The sequence below is a fragment of the Centropristis striata genome, chromosome 21 (assembly GCF_030273125.1).
Source record: "Centropristis striata isolate RG_2023a ecotype Rhode Island chromosome 21, C.striata_1.0, whole genome shotgun sequence".
Taxonomy (NCBI): domain Eukaryota; kingdom Metazoa; phylum Chordata; class Actinopteri; order Perciformes; family Serranidae; genus Centropristis; species Centropristis striata.
The window spans coordinates 6,430,960-6,451,148 of record NC_081537.1 but is presented as its reverse complement, the minus strand read 5'-3'; the positions used below and the strand labels follow the sequence as shown (position 1 = coordinate 6,451,148).

Here is a 20,189-nt window from a genome sequence, read left to right as displayed (position 1 = left end):
GATTCTCCTGAATCTGTCTGTTTCTTTTTGGATTGCTTCTCTCACTAGTGTGTCACACTGGAGATGATGGGTTGGAGCTCAACATAATAGATGAAGATGTAGGTGATCAGGGTTCTCCCTGGCGTTATAAGGACTAGTGCAGTGGCCATATTCACTTCTTATGCAACATAAGAAGTGAATAAAAGTAAATTTCTGCTTAGCATGCTAATCTTGAATAACAGAATTTGCACATTTTATGCAGACCACTACAACGTCTGCAACTCCATAAAACACTTACTTTTCATAAGGTACCACACCATCCAGCACATACACATTGAACATTGATATTCACTGGAAACTATTTGAATATTATTGGAAAATCAAACCTTGTAGCGCACTTTAAAACTCCTAAAGATAAGTAGGCTAAATAGACTTACAGATGAGATGAGTCAGGGTGTAAATCCAGAGTGAATTGTGTTACTGACCAGGTGTAGGCCTATCACACAATGGGGCGGAGCCCCCCTAAAAGGGGGCGAAGCTCCCCTAAAAGGCGTCCAATCGGAAACAGTGCAATGCTGCAACACGTTCTAAGTAAATAATGATATTTTGAAAAATTAATTCAAAAATCTTCAGAATCGAGGATGCACACCTTCGTACCATGAGCAAGACACATACGAAATCTTAGGTCAGTTTGACTAACTGTCAGCAAGATATGCCCTAGACACACACATACACACACACACACACACACACACACACACACACACACACACACACACACACACACACACAGACGCTTCTTGCTTTTATAAGTAGATTAGGAGCAGCACCCAAACATTAGGCTCCACCTAAGCTGAATGAATGGAAAATAAATGTGGAAAGCATCAAAACTAACTAACTAACTGCACCTAGGGCCATTGAAAGCAATACAAGGTGAAACACCTTCAATCCTTTTGAAATTGAAACACAGAATAAGTGGTAAATGTTTGATAATGCTGAACTAGCTACGTTATAAAGTCATTAAGCAAAACGTCATTGTCAAAAATGTTCTCTAATTTAAGGTATGCTTTTTTATGGATTTTTGGGGGAATGTAATTTTAAAATCTTCCCAGTCTATGTTATAATTTAACAGCATTTTATAAAATGTGAGGTCAGATGTGTCAGCCACAGTCCTCTTATATTATTTCTTTCCTCGCAATGATCATTAGTAAGCATTTCTTTTTCTTGTCAGTTAAATTAACTCAATCACACATGGCAGCTAATCTTCACATAAGAAGCAGTTTGTGAGAGACATGTTTGAGTTAAGTGATGGATAAATCTCCACACAGTTAACACTGTAGTAGGCTTAGTTTAAATCCAGAACAGAGCTGTTGCAGCTCTGTCAGATGGGATTGGATGCAGCAATGAGTGAGGTGGTTCTGTATAGATGGAGATAATCCTTGATCTGATAAGGTAAGAAAATGTCTTTATACCGATCGATCGGCACCGATTTCCTTAATTTTGCGGGATCGGCCGATTCTTTTACGTCAAACCGATCTTATCTAGCGATCTTATCTACCTCCGCAAAGGTCTATTTGCTATTTATTTTAACATTTGAATAGCCACAAAGCTGCTACATTTGGGCATTTGTTGTTGTTGTACTATAACGAAACCAAAAACGCAGGACAATTTATTTATGGTTGCAGTTCTTTTCTTAGTTTTTCCTGTAAATTTCTGCTATTTATTTTAAGTTAAATATTTTATTAACTACCTCAGACATTGTGATTTCCTCTATTAGTTAAAGAAAAATACTGCTGTGTTATTGTTTTTCAATAAAATAAGATTCAGACATTGTATGCTGTGAATTATAAAAAATTGGTATCGGCCAAAATCGGAATCGGCAGGTCAGGCTTTTTAAAAATCGGTGATCGGCCAGAAAATTGCAATCGGTGCACCAATACTTTATATGTACTTGTAAAATGAAATGTCATAGATGCAATAGAAATATTAATAATAAAAGTATATGAAAAATATTTAGAACTATGCAAGGTAAAACTACTAGTAAGAAAGATGCTATAATACACACAAGAATAGAATATAAATAAGACAGAAGGTGACGGTGCTGCAGTGTAACCCTGAGTAGAGAAAATATACCCCGGTAACACCTCAGTGACAGCTGCACCAATGAGGAGGAGAACAGACAGCAGAAGCTGTGATGCATCACCTCGTACTGGCAGTGTAACGCTTCAGAGTCCTCATAGTAAACACTTTCTGGGGGCTCAGAAGGCAAGGAAACCACTTCCACAGGCCCAGAAGTACGGCTGGGCGATATGGACCAAAAGTCATCCCGATATATTTAGGCTGAATATCGATATATGATATATATCCCGATATTTTTATCGCAAAGTGAGAGCAAATGTTCAGTCAAAGTCAAATATGACATGTCACAAGTAGTTTTATTGAAACTGTTTATTTAACCCATTTAAGCCTGGAAAGCATTACCACATTTCTACCATTAAAACCGGGGGCGCTGTTGTGTTATTCTACCATTAAAGCCGGGAAAGCAGATACGTCGTTTTGTAGTATTTGTAGTTTTTTCCACATATTTTCGGTCTCTTGGCCAATGAAATGCATCAGAATACATGTGGGAGTGTTGCAATGCATCATGGGACTTTTCCAGAACTTTGAAATCATGGCGGAAGACGACTATAGCGGAGGGAGCTCAGATATAACAGCTATAAGCTCTCAAATACTTTTTGAATTTCATTTCTATCTGCTACAGAGGCTGAAAAATCGATTATTTAGTTGGAAGCGTTGACACTTCTGTTGAATTTCCAGATAAACTTCAGGTTTTAGGGGGTTATTTTAAAATCTCCCAGAGGTTTTACAGGCATTTTTTTGAAACGTTTTAGGCCTAAATGGGTTAAGTGAACATAAATACTGTATAACAACAGGAGAACCTTTTAAAAAAAAAAAAAATCAGAGCTCCATAAAGTGCACATTTAAATAAAAAAAATATATTAAATAATAATAGCCTATGAAATAAAAGGGCCAATCTTTTTCTGAAATAAATATATTGATATGAGAAAAGAATAACAAACATTACAAAAGAACTAAATATGACAAACCCTTGTGTGGAAAAGCATTTATATACGCTCATGGAAAAAATTATGATACCACCCTGGTTTTCTTCACTTTATTGTTCATTTTAATGCCTGGTATAACTAAAGATACATTTGTTTGGACTATTATATTAATAACAACAAAAACAGCTCATAAGAGTTTAATTTCAGAGCTGATATCGAGACATTTTCCATGGTTTTCTTGTTGATGATTTTGGTTATTATCAAGAAAACCATGGAAAATGGCTACATATCAGCTCTTGAATTAAACTCTTATGAGCTATTTTTGTTGTAATCAATATATTTGTCCAAACAAATGTACCTTTAGTTGTACCAGGCATTAAAATGAACAATAATTTGAAGAAAAAGGGTGATCTAATATTTTATTCCATGACTGTATATATAAAGAAAGAAAATAGATTGAACTATATCAATAAATGTGATATGGTCTAATTCCATATCACATTTAAATTATATAGATATATCGCCCAGCCCTACCCAGAAGTCTCAAAATGACCTGAAAGCATCAAAACATGAGGGTGAATAAGACTATCCTCATATTTTCATATTCTCATATTCCCCATATTTTCATATGAACTGTAAACTGTGTGCTGTAAGGCAGCTCCTTTGTTTACAGTCAAATCTGACAAATGTGCTGTTAACCTGGAACTGGGAGCTGATAAAATTGCAGTTCCAAATAAACAGAGTGGGATTACCATAAACAACCTGAAAGTCCAGTTAAGCCCTTTAAATATTTATTACAGCGCTAAATCCTAATCAGGTCTACTTGCAGCACTTGATATAAACCAGGAATGTCAGATACACTCGCAGTATGTTTTGGTTTTAGCAATGTAGAAGTGTCTGGGTTCAGCCTTTTAGGTCAGGATTATTACTTTATTAATACAATTTCAAACAATTCCAGCTCGGGAGAGTGCTACTGTGTGAATGAGTAAGGAGGACCCGCTAATAAAAGGGATAACATGCATCTGTGCAAGACGCTGCCGGAGGCTAAGGCTGTCCGTTGCCACTCTAGCAGAGCATAAAAAGAGTCAGTCATGTGAAGAGAGCACGTTCACTTTATCAAGCTTCTTCTCATTTTTCCACATTTCTTTAACCAATAGTTTTAGAGCCTGCTCTATTTTAAACATGTTTGTTAAATTCTGTGATTATCTAGTCTGGTGTTGGTGTTTAACTCTGAAGATACATGAGTTTGTCTAAGACTCTGTCCTCCAGCCAGTCCTGTATGCCTTGTAGAACCTGATAACGTAATAAATTCCAGATAATGTAATAACCCCGATAATGTAATAAAAATCTGCACTTGAGTCCATTGAAAACGTAATAACACCTGATAATGTAATAACTTCCCGATAATGTAATAAATTGCATTTCCCAATAATGTAATACACTTTTTTTACCAATAATGTAATAAAGTATAACATTAATGGGAGGTTATTACATTATCAGGTTAGCCTTCATTTCGCAAGTCCTGATAATGTAATAATTCCCCAATATTGTAATCATTTAACAGCAGACCACCCTGTAGAACCTGATAATGTAATAAATTCCTGATAATGTAATAAATTCCTGATAATGTAATAACCCCGATAATGTAAAAAAAATCTGCATTGAGTCCATTGAAAATGTAATAAAACCTGATAATGTAATAACTTCCCGATAATGTAATCAAGTGCATTTCCCAATAATGTAATGCTTTTTTTTTTTTACCAATAATGTAATAAAGTATAACATTAATGGGAGGTTATTACATTATCAGGTTAGCCTTCATTTCCCAAGTCCTGATAATGTAATAATTCCCCAATATTGTAATAATTTAACAGCAGACCACCCATTACTTGGGTTCGAGTGGTGATACTGTGTATCAACTCTAGCTCAAGAGCTCTAGCGCCACCAACAGGTCAAAGTTGAATGTTTATTAACTTTTGACCCGTTCATCCATTTTTCACAAACGAGGTATCCATGACAACACGAATGCATTCAACAGCTTCTTGAAATCTAAAGGTGCTTGGTGTTATACTTTATTACATTATTGGTAAAAAAAATGTATTACATTATTGGGAAATGCACTTTATTACATTATCGGGAAGTTATTACATTATCAGGTTTTATTACATTTTCAATGGACTCAAGTGCAGATTTTTATTACATTATCGGGAATTTATTACATTGTCAGGTTCTACAAGCCTCTCTTTAGAGACCATTGAACCAAGTTTAATGACACATTATCAGCAGATTTAATACATTTCCCAACAAGTCCTCTTTTTTCCACCATCTATACCCTTGAATCTCCTGCATGTTTTTGGATGGATTTCTCCAGTAGCTCTTTTGTGAATTCATTTCTAAAAAGGGGGCTCTGTTTCAAGCGATCGTCACGAGAAAGAGCGGTGTGTGTATGTTGGAGGGGCAGTAACCATGACATAACAGCCAGGCAGGCTTGGCAGAAGTAGCCTGAAGGTGGGAGAGAAGCAGGCTGTCTACACGTGTGTGTGCTAACAAAGTCAGCAACAACTTCTCTGGAGCACCAGGAAGCTGGAGCTAGCTGCTATGTACAGCTGCAAAAAGCTGTTGCTGTAGCAAATGGCAATGTTGTATTTGGGTGATTCTCATGAAGCCAGTCTAAGTTCTGTCTGTGAAGATTATAAGGACATACTTTATTAAACTAAATATATTTCACTGTTATATGAATGAACAATATAAGCAAAATGAGGCACACTTCATTGTTTTGTGTTAAAATAATATTTTCTATATTTTTTAACATATTTTTGATTCACAATTTCATTACTGTAATGCGTCCAGATAAAAATGTCATGGTTCCCCCACACTTATATACAATAAATATTTAATAAACTTTATAAAAATAAATATACATTTGTTTGAAATGTATAATTTAACAGAATATAATCAAACATAATGGATGGAACAAAATCTGAATGAAAATTGATGAGAAAAAATGAGGCACAATTCATTGTTTTGTGGTAAATTAATTTTTTTTCCTATATTTTTAAACATATTTTTTGATTCACAATTTCATTACTGTAATGTGCCCAGATATAAATGTCATGGTTTCCTCACAATTATATACAATAAATATTTGATACGCTTTATGAAAATAAATATACATTTGTTTGAAAATGTATAATTTAACAGAATATAATCAAACAAAATGGTTTTTGACAATGTATAAAGAACAAAATGTGAATGAAAATTGATGAGAAAAAATGGTTAAATGTTTCGGTAATGATAGAATTGTTTGCATTAAAAATATGTATATTTTAATAATATACATTTTGGTAATACCAGCTACCCTTGAGCACATTTAAGTGCTAGTCAAGGGGGGAAAAACAACCTTTCGTTGTTTTTTTTTTTAATTTAAGAATGTGTTACGGTAATGAATTTAGCTCACAGTGTCTCTAAAAATGTCAGAAAATACCTTAAAATTCTTTAAAAAGATTATAAATTCATATTAAACAGTGACTTCAGATTGTATAGGTTATAAAGGGTCAAAGAAAATATGTATTCAATGCTCCTAGATTATTGCTATGAGCTGCACCATGTTCATGAGAATCACCCATTTGCAACAGAAAGCAACACAGTTAAATGGTCTATTTGTGAATACAAGAAGTTTTTATAACCCGTGCTGAAAATGTACTTTTATTCTGGGGACATGCATCTTGCATGCACACATCTGCTGTGGACAGCGAGTGCTGCATACTCTGGATGAAAATAGCCAACCAGGATGTTTTTCTCCAGCGAGTGGACTTTTAGGTCTAAAAATACTGTAATATATTACAGAACAGGACCATTAATGGTCTGAAAATAAAAGTAGCCACATCCTATCCACATTACACATGACCACAAAAACAGCTGTCTTACTTACTGTAACAAGATACGACATGCACAGCTGAATAAAAGAATAACAATAACATTGCACCACCACACTGCCCTACAAAGTCTAACTGCAGTCACTAGCAAAACTGAAAAAAACTGATTTTTTTTAATGTTTTTTACTGGCCAGCCAAATGTGTTATAGGTAGATAAGTGATATGACACTTATTTCTACATGTATTGATGATGTCATTTTTATGCTAAAAAATCATGACCATTTATTTGACCTTTGACCTCAAAAATGTAGTTACTGCACTCTGGTTTTGCTATAAAAGGTTCGGTAACGCTTTATATTAAGGTCCTTGTAATAACCATTAATTAACAAGTAATAAGGCCCTTGTAAGTCCTTACAAGATGCTTATTAACATTATTGTGTGTTTATAAGCTTATATAAGTGTTAATAATGGCATTAAAAACACCCATGACCCACCTATTATGTCTTTGCCATGCCTTTATTAATCTTATTTTGTTTGCTTATTGATATTAAAATATACTTTATTGCTCATCTATTATAAGTTAACTATAAGTTAACTATGCTTTTTGCAACTACCGGATCTAAAGCGAGAACAATGCCTTATTACTTGTTAATTAATGGTTATTAACGACCTTATTATAAAGCGTTACCAAAGGTTCTGATAATAATGCAAAAACAGAGTGCAGTAATTACAATGTTGATGTCTTCTTTAGCTTTTTATAGTTTGTTTTCAGTGAATAAACATTTTCAAATTGATTGCCACGTGTTTTGAAATGTGCCTTGTGTGAAAGTTTGTCTTAAATGCCTTTTTTTGGGCAGAAGAATGCAAAGAGATTATTTTTAATCTTTTGTTTACTTAATATCGTTTTCGTTGTATGATTTTATGTTTTATTTGTTTTTAGTCCAGTCGGTGGTTAAAATTATGGAGCAATTTGTGTGAGTGTAACCCAAACCAATCAGTAACTGTTTATAAATTCTTTATGGGCTGGAAGAGTCAATAACATTTCCATCCACTGTGGTTTTTCCCCTTCTTCCAAAGAGGCACTTTGTGGCTTCATCCATTGATCAGAAATTGACAAAATATCTTGTAAACAAGCTTCGTGTTTAATCTTGATTCAGGGTAAAAATTAAACACCAAAGTACGGTTTACATTTTGTACTATCTCGTCATTTACAAGTGCCTTCATCATTTCAAGTGGTAATTGTTAAAAAAAAAAAAAGTTATTTCTTCAAAAGTGTTTAACAACTCTATTCAAAGATTTGTGTGTATTAGACTTAATATTATAAAATAATGTTATATTTTAGTCTTAATATAATTTTATCTCACTTTTTTACTTCATCACTATCTAGATTATAATTTCCCTTTCAAATAAACTTAAAATTTCCATTATTTTTATGTTTAAATTAGTTTATATGTCCAAAGCAGACTGTGGTAAGTGCAATCACTGCTTTGGTTTTGAGTTGGATTCTGTAGTTACTGCAATTTTTGTATCATTATTTCTCTGAAATAAAGCAAAATTGAAATCTTAAACTTCGTCACAAAACAAAACAGACATCAAGGAGTTCATTTTTAGTTATAACTCAATGTCAACCAAAAATGTAGTTACTGCAGTTAGTCTTTGTAGGATAGTACAGGTTGATTAAAAACTCTGTAGTTCCTGATTAAGAACACAAGAAAAGAGGCCTTCTGCAGTTTCTGTTGTGATAATGGTTTAACAGACGATATTTTTCTGTCTCTCTGATTCTTCCTCAACAACAGGATGAGTCAGGAGCCTACGTGATCGACAGAGACCCGACCTACTTCGGACCCATCCTCAACTACTTGCGGCACGGCAAACTGGTTTACAACAAGGAGCTGGCTGAAGAAGGTCTTTGATTCACTTTGACTCGGCTCAGATTGGTCCTGGTGCATGAGGTTTTTTTTTGGGCAAGGAGAAATACAGAAATGGCTAGAAAATACTTACATACTGCCACGTTTTATGTAATTTCCATTGATAATGTTTTAGCACTTTAGATTATTAAATATAGACAGGGAAAATTCATCAATAAATGATATGGCAGCAGAGCTGGAATTAACAAATACCTTTATTATGTGGATTGTGCGCCGATTTTTCACCACTCTGCAAACCCAGAGAGGTACTTTCTCAAGCATACAAGACCCTTTATTCTCCTTTACAATATTTCATTTAAATATGCAATGATCAGATCACTGTATATGATGGAATATTGGCATTAGAATGTGTGAGAGGCACCAAATTTGAGCTTTTATGAAAAAAATCTTTAACACTTTACAATAACCAACTAAGTGATGTTTATAGATGATTTATAAACCAATTATTAACCATTTACAAAGTGCTATACATATTTAATCTTTAAATGTTTGCAACCAATTTCTTAAAGGTATATGAATCATTTCAAAGTTATTAACATACTTAATATGGTGTTAAAAATGTTATGAGTGCAACTAAAACTATTATAAACGTAATTATAATTTAATTGTTTGTTAATGGTAAAGTAACTATAAACTTACATTAATATACCATCTATTTGTCATTTATAAATGATGTAGTTAGTTAAACATTAATACATTATGTATTTACCATTCTAAATATATATATGGTTTATAAATTATGATTAAACATTAATTAACTATCTGTTTACCATTTATAAATTATTGTTATTGTAAAGTGTTACCAAAAAATCTCCAGGGGGGAATTTTTCAACACTGTCTGGCTGTTCCATGTCCTAGTGGAAAGCCCTGTTGACTGTGAAAAATATTATGTGAGGTGTTTGCTCACATTTAGCTCTCAAAGTGGACGAGATTGATGCATTATACTTAAAAATGTACAAAAATTTCTCCTGGTGGGGCATTCCCTCGGACCCCCTAGACAGTTATTTTTTATTATTTGCTAATACTCAAAAGTCAAGAGTATTTTTTTGTTTTATTTATTTATACAGAATAGAAAAAAACATATTTTCTATATATTTTTCAGTATTGTGTAATATCTTTATCGCAAAAATACTCTGAAATATTGTGATAATATATTAGGGCCATATCGCCCAGCCCTACTCTGGGATCATGTTGGGATTGACTTTACTGCAGTGTGCACCCAGGAGCTGAGTCATGTGTTTGTTTGGTCTCAAGGTGTCCTGGAGGAGGCTGAATTCTACAACATCACCCCACTGATCAAACTGATCAAGGAGAGGATCGTGGAGAGGGACTCCAAAGCCACACAGGTAAACACAGAACTTGTGTTTTTGCTGCTTCACTCTGATCTTTAAAAAAAAAAATCAATCACCAGATCTCCTCAGGCGCTGCAGTTATTTTTCATGAAACTAATTCAATATATCGTGTAGATACAGTATGACACAACAATTTATACTAGGGGTGTGCCATATCGTATCGTTCATGATAATATCGGTATATTTTTTTTATGGTTAAAAAAATGCACATCATGATATTGGCAACGTTCCTACTTCTTGATGTAGTGGTTAAAGTTGTTTTAATCACAAAAAGCTACTTACTTTCTGTCACTAAACACATGCAGCTTTCAAAATAAGAGCACAGTGTGTTAACAGAATCCACCACAGAACTTACAAGAAGACTGTCAAAATAAGATACCTTAAATAAAACATACAAGAACCTTTATTCTCCTTTACAAAATGTCATTAAAATATGCCCCCGGAACCCCTAAATGCTATTTTTATTATTTTCTCATAATCAAGAGTCAAGATTAAATTTTTTTGTATTTGGCAACTGTTGAGATTTGCACTTCACACCACATTTTAGATTTTTATTTATTTATACAGACTAAAAAAAATATCATATTTTCTATATATTTTTAAGTATTTGGTAACATCGTCAAGAATATCGTTATCGCATAAATAGCCTGAAATATCGTGATATTCTTTTCGGGCCATATCGCCCAGCCCTAATTTATACTCATATTCTTCAACCACACTGAGTTTTTTTTAGCATCTAGCAGTTATATTGTGCTACATATTTCAATAGTGTCTGCATCCAAAACAAAGAGACACACAAAAACATACTGTACACGTCCACACAGTCCTTTATGATGGTGGTGTAAGTGCAATGCTTTTCAGTCACTCCTCCTTTCTTCGTGATTTCACCCTCCTGTGCTTCTCTAGAGAGCTCTGCTGTACATCAGGCTTCTTTCTTTTTCTCAGGATGGTTGCACTCGCTCTTACATAATCCCACTGTCCTCCCAAACATACACCCACTTTCCCCGCCTGCTACTGTACTTTAATCGACTCACTGCTCGCGGCTCGCCTCAGGTTAAATATGGTGCCAGAATATGAAAATGAAAGTGCCGGTTTTGTAGCTGTAGCCCACGACTGCCTTATTTTTTCCTCTTTAATTGCTTTCCACCGCCTCCATGTCTTTGAACAAGGCAGGTTATTATGTTTGTGTGATGTGACCCTGAAATATGTTTGCATGTGACCCCTTTTTTCCCTCTCTCTCCCCAGCAGGTGCCCCCCAAGCATGTCTACCGAGTGTTGCAGTGCCAGGAGGAGGAGCTCACCCAGATGGTCTCCACAATGTCGGACGGCTGGAAGTTTGAGCAGGTCAGCGTGCGCGCCTGCAGAAAGCCCCGCACCGGACTGCTCTGGACTGTGGGTTGGACTCACGCTGCTGCTGACCCTTTAATCTTGACCCTTGGCCTGACCCCTTGGCCCTGACCTGAGCCCTGCTGTCTGCACTCCCAAACTCAGTTTAGGACTACCAGATTACATTATTTTTGCACAGTCTAGATGGACCTATTGACCTTTAAAAGGACTAACCAGAGTCCATGTATGCTGACTATTTTTTCCACAAGTCTACACTGTAAAAATGTCCCGTTGTTTGTACAGAAAAAAACTGGCAGCTGTGGTTCCCAGAGTATTTCCGGAAAAAATACAGTATATATGTCAACATCTTAAAGAACATCATCATCAAAATTTATATCCTAAAACTGTAGTAAGTTAAAAAAAAAACATTTTAAAGTTGAGGATTATAGCGTCCTTTACTGCTAATTTAACAGGATGATGCTGCTTTTATACTAATTATTTTTGCAAAATTTACATGCAGATTTTGCTTATTGTGCATTGAAAACCAATAAATTAACATTCAGTTATTATTTATTGTACACTGAATACCAGTAAAATTTACAAGTTGTTCTGTAAAGTTGTTTACATTTGTACTGTATTTTCTGCAGAAATATTCTGGTAACCACAGCTGCCATTTTTTTTCTGTAAAAGCATTGGCATTTTTTTACAGTGCAATCTTGCACTTTAACATGCATAAAGACATCACGCCGCCACAGGCACAGCACCCACTCTTCAATATCTTTCACCTTTAGTCTCTAACGAAGGGTTCAGAACACCCATAAAGCCTGCGGTAGTACTGTATTAGTACCAGATCACTGTCTGTGGTAAAGAGGTCTGTCATGTATTTATCAAAGTGAAGACAACATGTCTACTTTGTGATAACTGAGTCTAGTATACTGCCCTACAAAGACTAACTGCAGTAACTACGCAAAAGGTAAAACAGCTTTAAAGTTTTTAACGTGTTTTAATTGGCCAGACAAATGGGTTATAGGAAGGTAAGTGATATGAAACTTATTTGCTCAAAAATCATGATGATTTATTTGACCTTTGACCCCAAACCCCCCCAAAAAACTTATAATTTATATTATTTTTATGTTTGAATTGGTAGATATATCCAAAGCAGACTGTGGTAAGTGCAATTACTGCTTGGTTTTGAGTTGGATTTTGTGGTTTTTATATCATTATTTCTCTGAAATAAAGCAAAATTGAAATCTAAAACATCAAGGGGTTCATTTTTTTTAGTTATAACTCAGCTTTGATCAAAATTGTAGTTACTGCAGTTAGGCTTTGTAGGGCAGAATAGCTTACAGGAATTAGACAGTGTTCACATTGTGAGCAACAAAATCAAATAAATCACCCATTATTTGGCTTTATGCTTCTGTTGTTGACGCATGAAATCTTTTAACTGGCTGAGCTAATGCCGATGCTTTGATATCACTTCCAGCAAGGGACCCAGATCCCTCACATCTATTTAAAAAACAAAATATAGATATATAATTTTTTTTTTTTTCTTGGGTTGTAATACCCTATGGAGCAAATTGCTCCATAGGCAAATTTCGGCCGCTGATAGCACCATGAATCGCTTGCAACCGCTATCTGCCCCATCATGAGGTCCTATTCACTAAAGATTATAGGGGTGTTTCCATTACAATCCAATATCCCGAATGAGGCGGGTCTCACTCGCCAAAACGCCACTAATTTGAACGCTAAGCAGGATGTGATGTAGTACTCGACCCCACAACTACAGGCGCCATTTGTAAAAGCTGGTGAAGCAGTGTTGCCAACTTAGCAACTTTGATGCTATATTTAACGACTTTTAAGACCCCCCTAGCGACTATTTTTCAAAAAAGTGACTGCCGACAAATCCAACGCCTTTTTCTGGTATTATTGGAGACTTTTGGAGACTCGTAAGAGTAAGAACAAGTCGAAGCGGCACAGTCCTCCTGCAGCAGTCTCTCCCAGCTGCAGTCACAGAGCCGGAGGGGATGTTAACCTCTTAGTGTCCAGTCTGCAAATTGCTAATAGGCTAACAGTTAGCTCTGTAGCAGTACAGTGTGTATGTGCTGCTGCTGCAGGAGGTGTTCACTTAGCGATCTCTGTTTGTTTACAACAAGCACCAGACACTCTGTGCACAGTTAGTGATGCCGGTTAATTCACGATCACTATCTTTATTATCAGTGGAGACGCTGTGCATAATTAGCCATGCTGCTTTGTTTATGATCAGCTGCTGACGTTGTGCACAGTTAGCGACAGCGGCCACAGTTCAGTGTCCAGTGTTTAATCCATCACTTATGAGATCACGGTCAAACTGTCGCTAGGCGATTACGCAACGATCGAAAACCATACGTCACCTCCGGAGTCTCGTAAATCCCTCTGGGGCCTTTTTTGTAATGGAGGCATGCAGAGTGAGCGGACATTTGAGTGGGCGTGGCCTGAGAGGAAAACACGGCTTATGTATATTATAGGTCATTTGAATACTTGCAAATAGAACTGGAACACCTGAGAAGCAAGTATCAGCAAACAACACTTAAATTGCTCGTTTTGTGAATTGAGTTTCAATAGAACAACCCATTGCTCACATGTGAACACATAGTAAAAAAAAAAAGAGCACATTTCTATTGACCTTTTAATAGGGAACAGTCTGTCAGTGATAACATTATCTATTAAAGTGAAGGTCTGGCCTCTTAAGTGGAGAGGCTGTAGTTCACTGATGCCCTGTCCAACAGTGACTACAACTCAGAGCTTTAATAGGTCAGCCTCTCCACTCTGTAGCCTCAGAGTCACATGTAGACCCCCACCTCCCCCCTTACCCCACTGCTTTGGCACCAAGCTCCACTGCATGCTGCACAGCTATGATTTGCACACAATTCCCTGCAGAAGATGACCCACAGTTGTTTGTACTGTTCCCACTAATCAAAGATGCTTCTTGTTGAGTCCGCTGCTGAGTGTGTAGCAGCAGGCTGTTCGCTCTTTGGCTCCCTCACCATGCACGAGCAGAAGTCTTTCCTTGCTTCAGTCTGGGATCTCTCTCTCTGTTTCTCTTTCTCTTGCTTTTTTGTTTTCTCTGCTGTAAACTCTTAATTCTACCGCGGCACTCACTCTGTCTCTCTGTCTCTGTCCCTCTCTCTTCTGCATATCTCTCTGTGTCTGTGTCCCCGTCTTCCTCTAGATGGTGAACATCGGCTCGTCGTACAGCTACGGGACAGAGGACCAGGCTGAGTTTCTGTGCGTCGTGTCCAAGGAGCTTCACACTCCGGGATCTGGGCTGGCCACCGAGCAGAGCCACAAAACCAAGGTGAGTCTTTGTTCATTTTTCTCTCTCACACACACACACACACACACACACACACACACACACACACACATAAACGCACCTAAAGGCCTGTCACGATAGTCAATATATCGACTTATCGTTCGATATATAAAAATGGCCATTGCTAACTGCACAGCGGCCGCCGCTTATTGTAAACAAACCAGCATGCTAACTGTACACAAAGTATCCGCCGATGATCGTAAATTAAACGGCAGTGTACGGAGCTTGTTGTAAACAAACGGAGGTCGCTAAGTGAACACATGTTGCTGCAGCACATACACACTGTACTGCTAAGGAGCTAACTGTTAGCCTGTTAGCACTGACTGTCCTGCCTCTTAAAGGAGCCACGCCTCTCTTATAGTGGACGCATTATAACAGACTTTTTGTGGTATTTCAGTAATACTGCAAATGTTTGACAGGCAGTAACAATTGCCAAAAAAAATCTCAGAAACAGCTGTTTACATATTATTTATAATATATAATAATATAATATTTATCTCAGTGCAGTTTCTGTTAACAGGGCCCGAGAGTCTATTTCATTTGGTTTGATTGTAGTTTATTTATTCATGTTTTATTCATCTAGGATGTTTTAATATTTATTTTCCACATTTCAATTTCAATGGTTAATATTCTTCAGTTTTAAAAATTCATTGCTGTGGAAACGTATGTACTCCACAATACTATCGTTTATCGTGGGAAAATATATCGTCCTAAAAAATGTATTATCGTGACAGGCCTACACACACACACACACACACACACACACACACACGAATTGTTGTAAGATCAAGCTGCAAGGCTGTGTGTCCATGTGTGGTCCTGTCCTTGTTGTTTTGTATGTGTCTTTCTTTTTTGTTGTTGTGTGAGTGAGAGAGAAGGGAGATATGTCCTCTCATTGAAGAGAGTCTGCTTTGATCCTGTGCTCTCCACTGAAAGCTCCAAATGTCACTCGCCTCGAAAATGTCATTCACAAACACATTCACTCCATCATTCACACAGCTCTCCCTCTCTTTCCTGCTGTTATCGACCTCTCACTTTGTCTCCCTGTCTATTTTTCTCTCTCTTTTATATGGATATAGATATATATCTGCCTCTGTCTAAATTTACCTCAAAGCTTCTCACTTTTCACTCACTGACACTCATCACCGTGTTCATTTTTTGTTGTTTTCTGTCATTTTTTCCCCCCCTTTTCTTTTGTGTTTTCCCCCCCTTCCGTCCATCATGCTGAATGAAGCCGGCGGAGATGCAGGAGGAGGAAGCCGCGAAGGAGGAGGAGGAGGAGGAGGAGGGAGGGAGAGATACCACACCAAATGAGTGGCTTAGAGAATGAGGGAGTCATGTTTCTTTGTTCCAAAGAGAGGCGGGAATGGGTGAGGAACTGTGTGATGGATGTGCCAGTGGGAAGCCTTCGTAGATTTTAGTCTGTGTATATGTGTGTGATGTTTTTAGAGATCTGGGATATTTCATGGCACTGCACTGAGTAGGACCTCCTAGCTGACCCTCAGTGTGTATATTAAATAAGCTGAGTAACTCCTCATTGGTATAAAATTGGGTAACACTTCACAGTAACCATCATTTACAAATGGTAGACAGTTTAATCATCATTTATAAACTGTATATAGGCCATTTAGAATGGTGAATACATAATTTATTAATGTTTAACTAACTAGATCATTTATAAATGGCAAATAGATGGTATATTAATGTAAGTTTATAGTTACTTTACCATTAACAAACCAATAAATTATAATTAATAGTTTTAGTTGCACTCATTATAACATTTTTAACACCATTTTAAAGTATGTTAATGATTTTTGAAAACATTTTAAGATGAAATATGTATAGCACTTTGTAAATGGTTAATAATTGGTCTATAAACCATTTATAAATATCACTTAGTTCGTTATTGTAAAGTGTTACCTAAAATTAAGGTCTCTGCTGCTCTATTTGAATGAGGAGTGTCCAACGCAGAGAGAAATTATTAACCAACAGCTAGATGGGCATTGCTAATTGATTCAAACTATCGTCCATTGTCAATTCAATTGACCATCGGCCCAAGTCTAACTACTACAATGAATACTAAATCTTTATTTTAATTTAACGACAGTACAGGTACAGATAAGTAACAGTTGTATTATGGCTCAGCCAACTGATGACATTAATTAATACTGTAAGCTAAGTAGCAAAAGGAAAATCTCATCATTATTTCCGTAAACATCCTCCAGTCCGGATGCCGCCTCTGCCAGTGAACCAGGCTGACCTGGAACAACCGTCGCCATATTGGCCTTTTTTACACATAGACAGACCCACATCTTTTAGAAAGAGCTGCTGTGAAGTAGGTTTGTTTTTTGCCAGGATATGAACATTTGTTAGACTCTCTTTTATCTATAAACTATTTGAATGCAGGATGCAAAATGGTTCAAGGTCAGTTAATAAGGGTGTTTCCATTAGAGTCCAATACCGGGAATGAGGCAAGCCTCACTCACCGAAACGCCCCTACTTTGAATATAAGCCGTCCTGAACAGACTTTTTTTGTCCCTGTAGAAGGGCAGGGCCGCTTTTCTCCCCTGAAGAACGCCTGGTTACTGATTGGATAGAACGCTAAGCAGGATGTGACGTAGTAGTCGACGTCACAAGAACATGCACCATTTGTAAAAGCCGACGAAGCAGTGTTGTCGCTATATTTAGTGACTTTTCAGACCCCCCTGGCTACTATTTTTCAAAAACGCGACTGGCGACAAATCCACCAACTTTTTCTGGTTTTACTGGAGACTTTTGGAGACTCGTTCTTACTCTTCTTAACGAGCCACCGGGGCCAGCGGCTCATTAAGAAGAGTAAGAAAGAGCCGAATCGGCACAGTCCTCCTGCAGCAGTCTCTCCCAGCCGCAGAGCCTGAGGGGATGTTAACCCCTTAGCGTCCAGTCTGCAAATTGCTAATAGGCTAACAGTTAGCTCTGTAGCAATACAGTGTGTATGTGCTAACAGGCTAACAGTTAGCTCTGTAGCAGTGCAGTGTGTATGTGCTGCTGCTGCAGGAGGTGTTCACTTAGCGATCTCTGTTTGTTTACAACAAGCACCAGACACGCACAGTTAGCGATGCCGGTTAATTTGTGATTACTATGTTATGCTGTGCATAATCGGCCATGCTGGTTTGTTTATGATCAATTTTTCCCAGTGGCCACTCTTCCCCCTAAAGGAAACACGGCTAATGTCATTAAAAAAAGTCTTGGCCCTCCACTCTGTAAATCCCCATTTTTAAACAACACCTGAAGTGTGATAAATGATGCGAGCTGTCCATTGGCTGAAAATGTCCCTTCCTCTCGCTGTGTGTCATAACGCCCTGCAGCAGCTTGTGTATGTGTGTAAACACGGACATGCTCAGGCTGGTCCGGCAGTGACCCGACACAGCCTCACTAGATATTGATCGAGCACTGTGTCTCTGTGGGCTCTCATTACCAATGCTGTGACATAAAATATCCCTGACCTTTTCAGTGCAGCGGCAGTGTTAGATGTCCTTCCCAGTCTTTGTACATACTGTATGTACAGTCACACACAGTCACACCCACCACTTAAGAACATTTAAAATATACAAAATCAAGTAAATATTAAAGGGGCAAACATTTAAAACATGTGGTTAAGACATAGCTGTGTGTTTTTTGTTTTTTCCAGTCATTATACACGTCAGTAAAGTCATTTGCTCTCATTCTGTCACCATTTTCACCATCATCATCCCAGCCAAGCCATAGCATAGATTGTATTAAGTGTTTATAGATAAAATTGCTATTAATCTACCATTCTTAATATCTGTTTTTCCCCTTCTTTCACAGCTTTTCCAGCTTCACGGGTCCCGGATGTAGAAACTGCAAGAATTTAAGTAATTTTTTTCAAGGCTTATCACAACATGGGGTGTGTGCGTGTGTGTGTGTGAGTGTCAATGGACAAGTCATCAAAACAAATCTGTAGCATTGTTATCAGTTCATTGACAAAATGCCAGTTAGAAAGATTACGAAATGGCCCAAAAATAGGGGGGAAAAATTGTAAATGTCACAGTCAGGCACAGCAATATCTTCAAAAAAGATTTTTCTGTGTAACTAATTTTATTAGTAGAAGTAATCATGTGTTGGTGTGCAAACGTTGTATCGCCAAGGGCAGTAGTGGAGCTTAGTAAATGATAACCAAAGATCCAGATTTAAGCTGGCTGAACCAAGGTGCTGAACCAAAACACGACAGAGGATAGAAAATCTGCCTGAAGATGACCGACATTGGCTTGACTTTGTTTCCCAGCTGTCATTGCGTCACTATGATATAACGAATGGTGTTACAACTGTCTTGTGCAACTTTGGATTGTTACATTTCCTATTATCAAAACAAAACCATTGTTCCTATAGTCTTCTAATTTATTTTGATGCAGAAGTTTAGAGAGAAAAAAAATCCCACTAGCTGTATCAGCCAGGACCAACTTTAGTTGATCATTTGATTAAATTTGTTGGAAATAATGATGGTCATTTAACTATTTGTTGACCTCACTGTACACTGACTCCACAGTCCTTGCAGTCAAGGCTGGAGCAGATGTTGGCATATAATGCGTACCAGAGTTTATCATAAATTGAGAATACTTGCAAATTCCAAATTTCAACCCTAGAGAATATTGGAGGATATTACATACAGCCAGAATGTGTAAAAAACAACAACATATGGACCCAGGGGAGGGGGTAATATTTTGAGAAAAAAGTTTACGAGATTAAAGTGGCAAATCTACGAGAAAAAAATGCACAGATTAATGAGATTTAAAGTGGTGAATCTGTGAGAAAAAAGTAGCTTTTTCCCACTTTTTTCTTGTAAATCTGTGACTTATTTCGCGCAGATTTGCCACTTTAAATCTCTTAAATCTGCGGCTTTTTTCTCGTGGATTTGCCACTTTAATCTAGTAAATTTGCAACTTTTTTCTTGAAATATGACCTGAAGTTACCAAATATAGTTCTTCGCCCGATAAAGGGTTAAAAGCTTTGGGTGCTATTCTACCTGCATAAAGGGCTGAGTGAGGGGTAACACTGGTTTGATCCAAGTAACAACCTCAAGGGCTGAAAACTGCAGTTCCTCCACTGGCCACTTGAGGCTCTAAAAGCATGTCAGTCCCTATACTGCCTACAGAGCTCAATGTAAAAGCAGCACACACACACACACACTGACAGCAACACCTTCTGCTGTAGGCTCTCCCCTGCACCAACACTGTGTCATGCACTGATACACACCTGCATCACCTCGTGCTGGTGCATGCTCAGCAGCAGCGTCGTCTCAATCTGTCGCCCTG

At 37.1% G+C, this 20,189-nt stretch overlaps 1 protein-coding gene across 3 annotated transcripts in view; it reads left to right on the top strand.

Moving 5' to 3' along the window:
- The window catches only part of kctd17 (potassium channel tetramerization domain containing 17), a 34,501-nt gene extending 14,945 nt beyond the window's left edge, over positions 1-19,556 (top strand). Inside the window, exons 2-6 of one of the 3 annotated variants that reach the window (XM_059323984.1) lie at positions 8,716-8,824; positions 10,102-10,193; positions 11,448-11,543; positions 14,734-14,859; positions 18,706-19,556. In XM_059323984.1, coding sequence (XP_059179967.1) covers positions 8,716-8,824; positions 10,102-10,193; positions 11,448-11,543; positions 14,734-14,859; positions 18,706-18,735 — 453 coding nt within the window. In that variant the 3' untranslated portion in view covers positions 18,736-19,556. Of the gene's footprint in view, positions 1-8,715; positions 8,825-10,101; positions 10,194-11,444; positions 11,592-14,733; positions 14,860-18,705 lie in introns of all 3 variants that reach the window. The other 2 variants (XM_059323983.1, XM_059323982.1) reach the window with 2 other exon arrangements.
- The last annotated feature ends 633 nt before the right edge of the window (positions 19,557-20,189 follow it).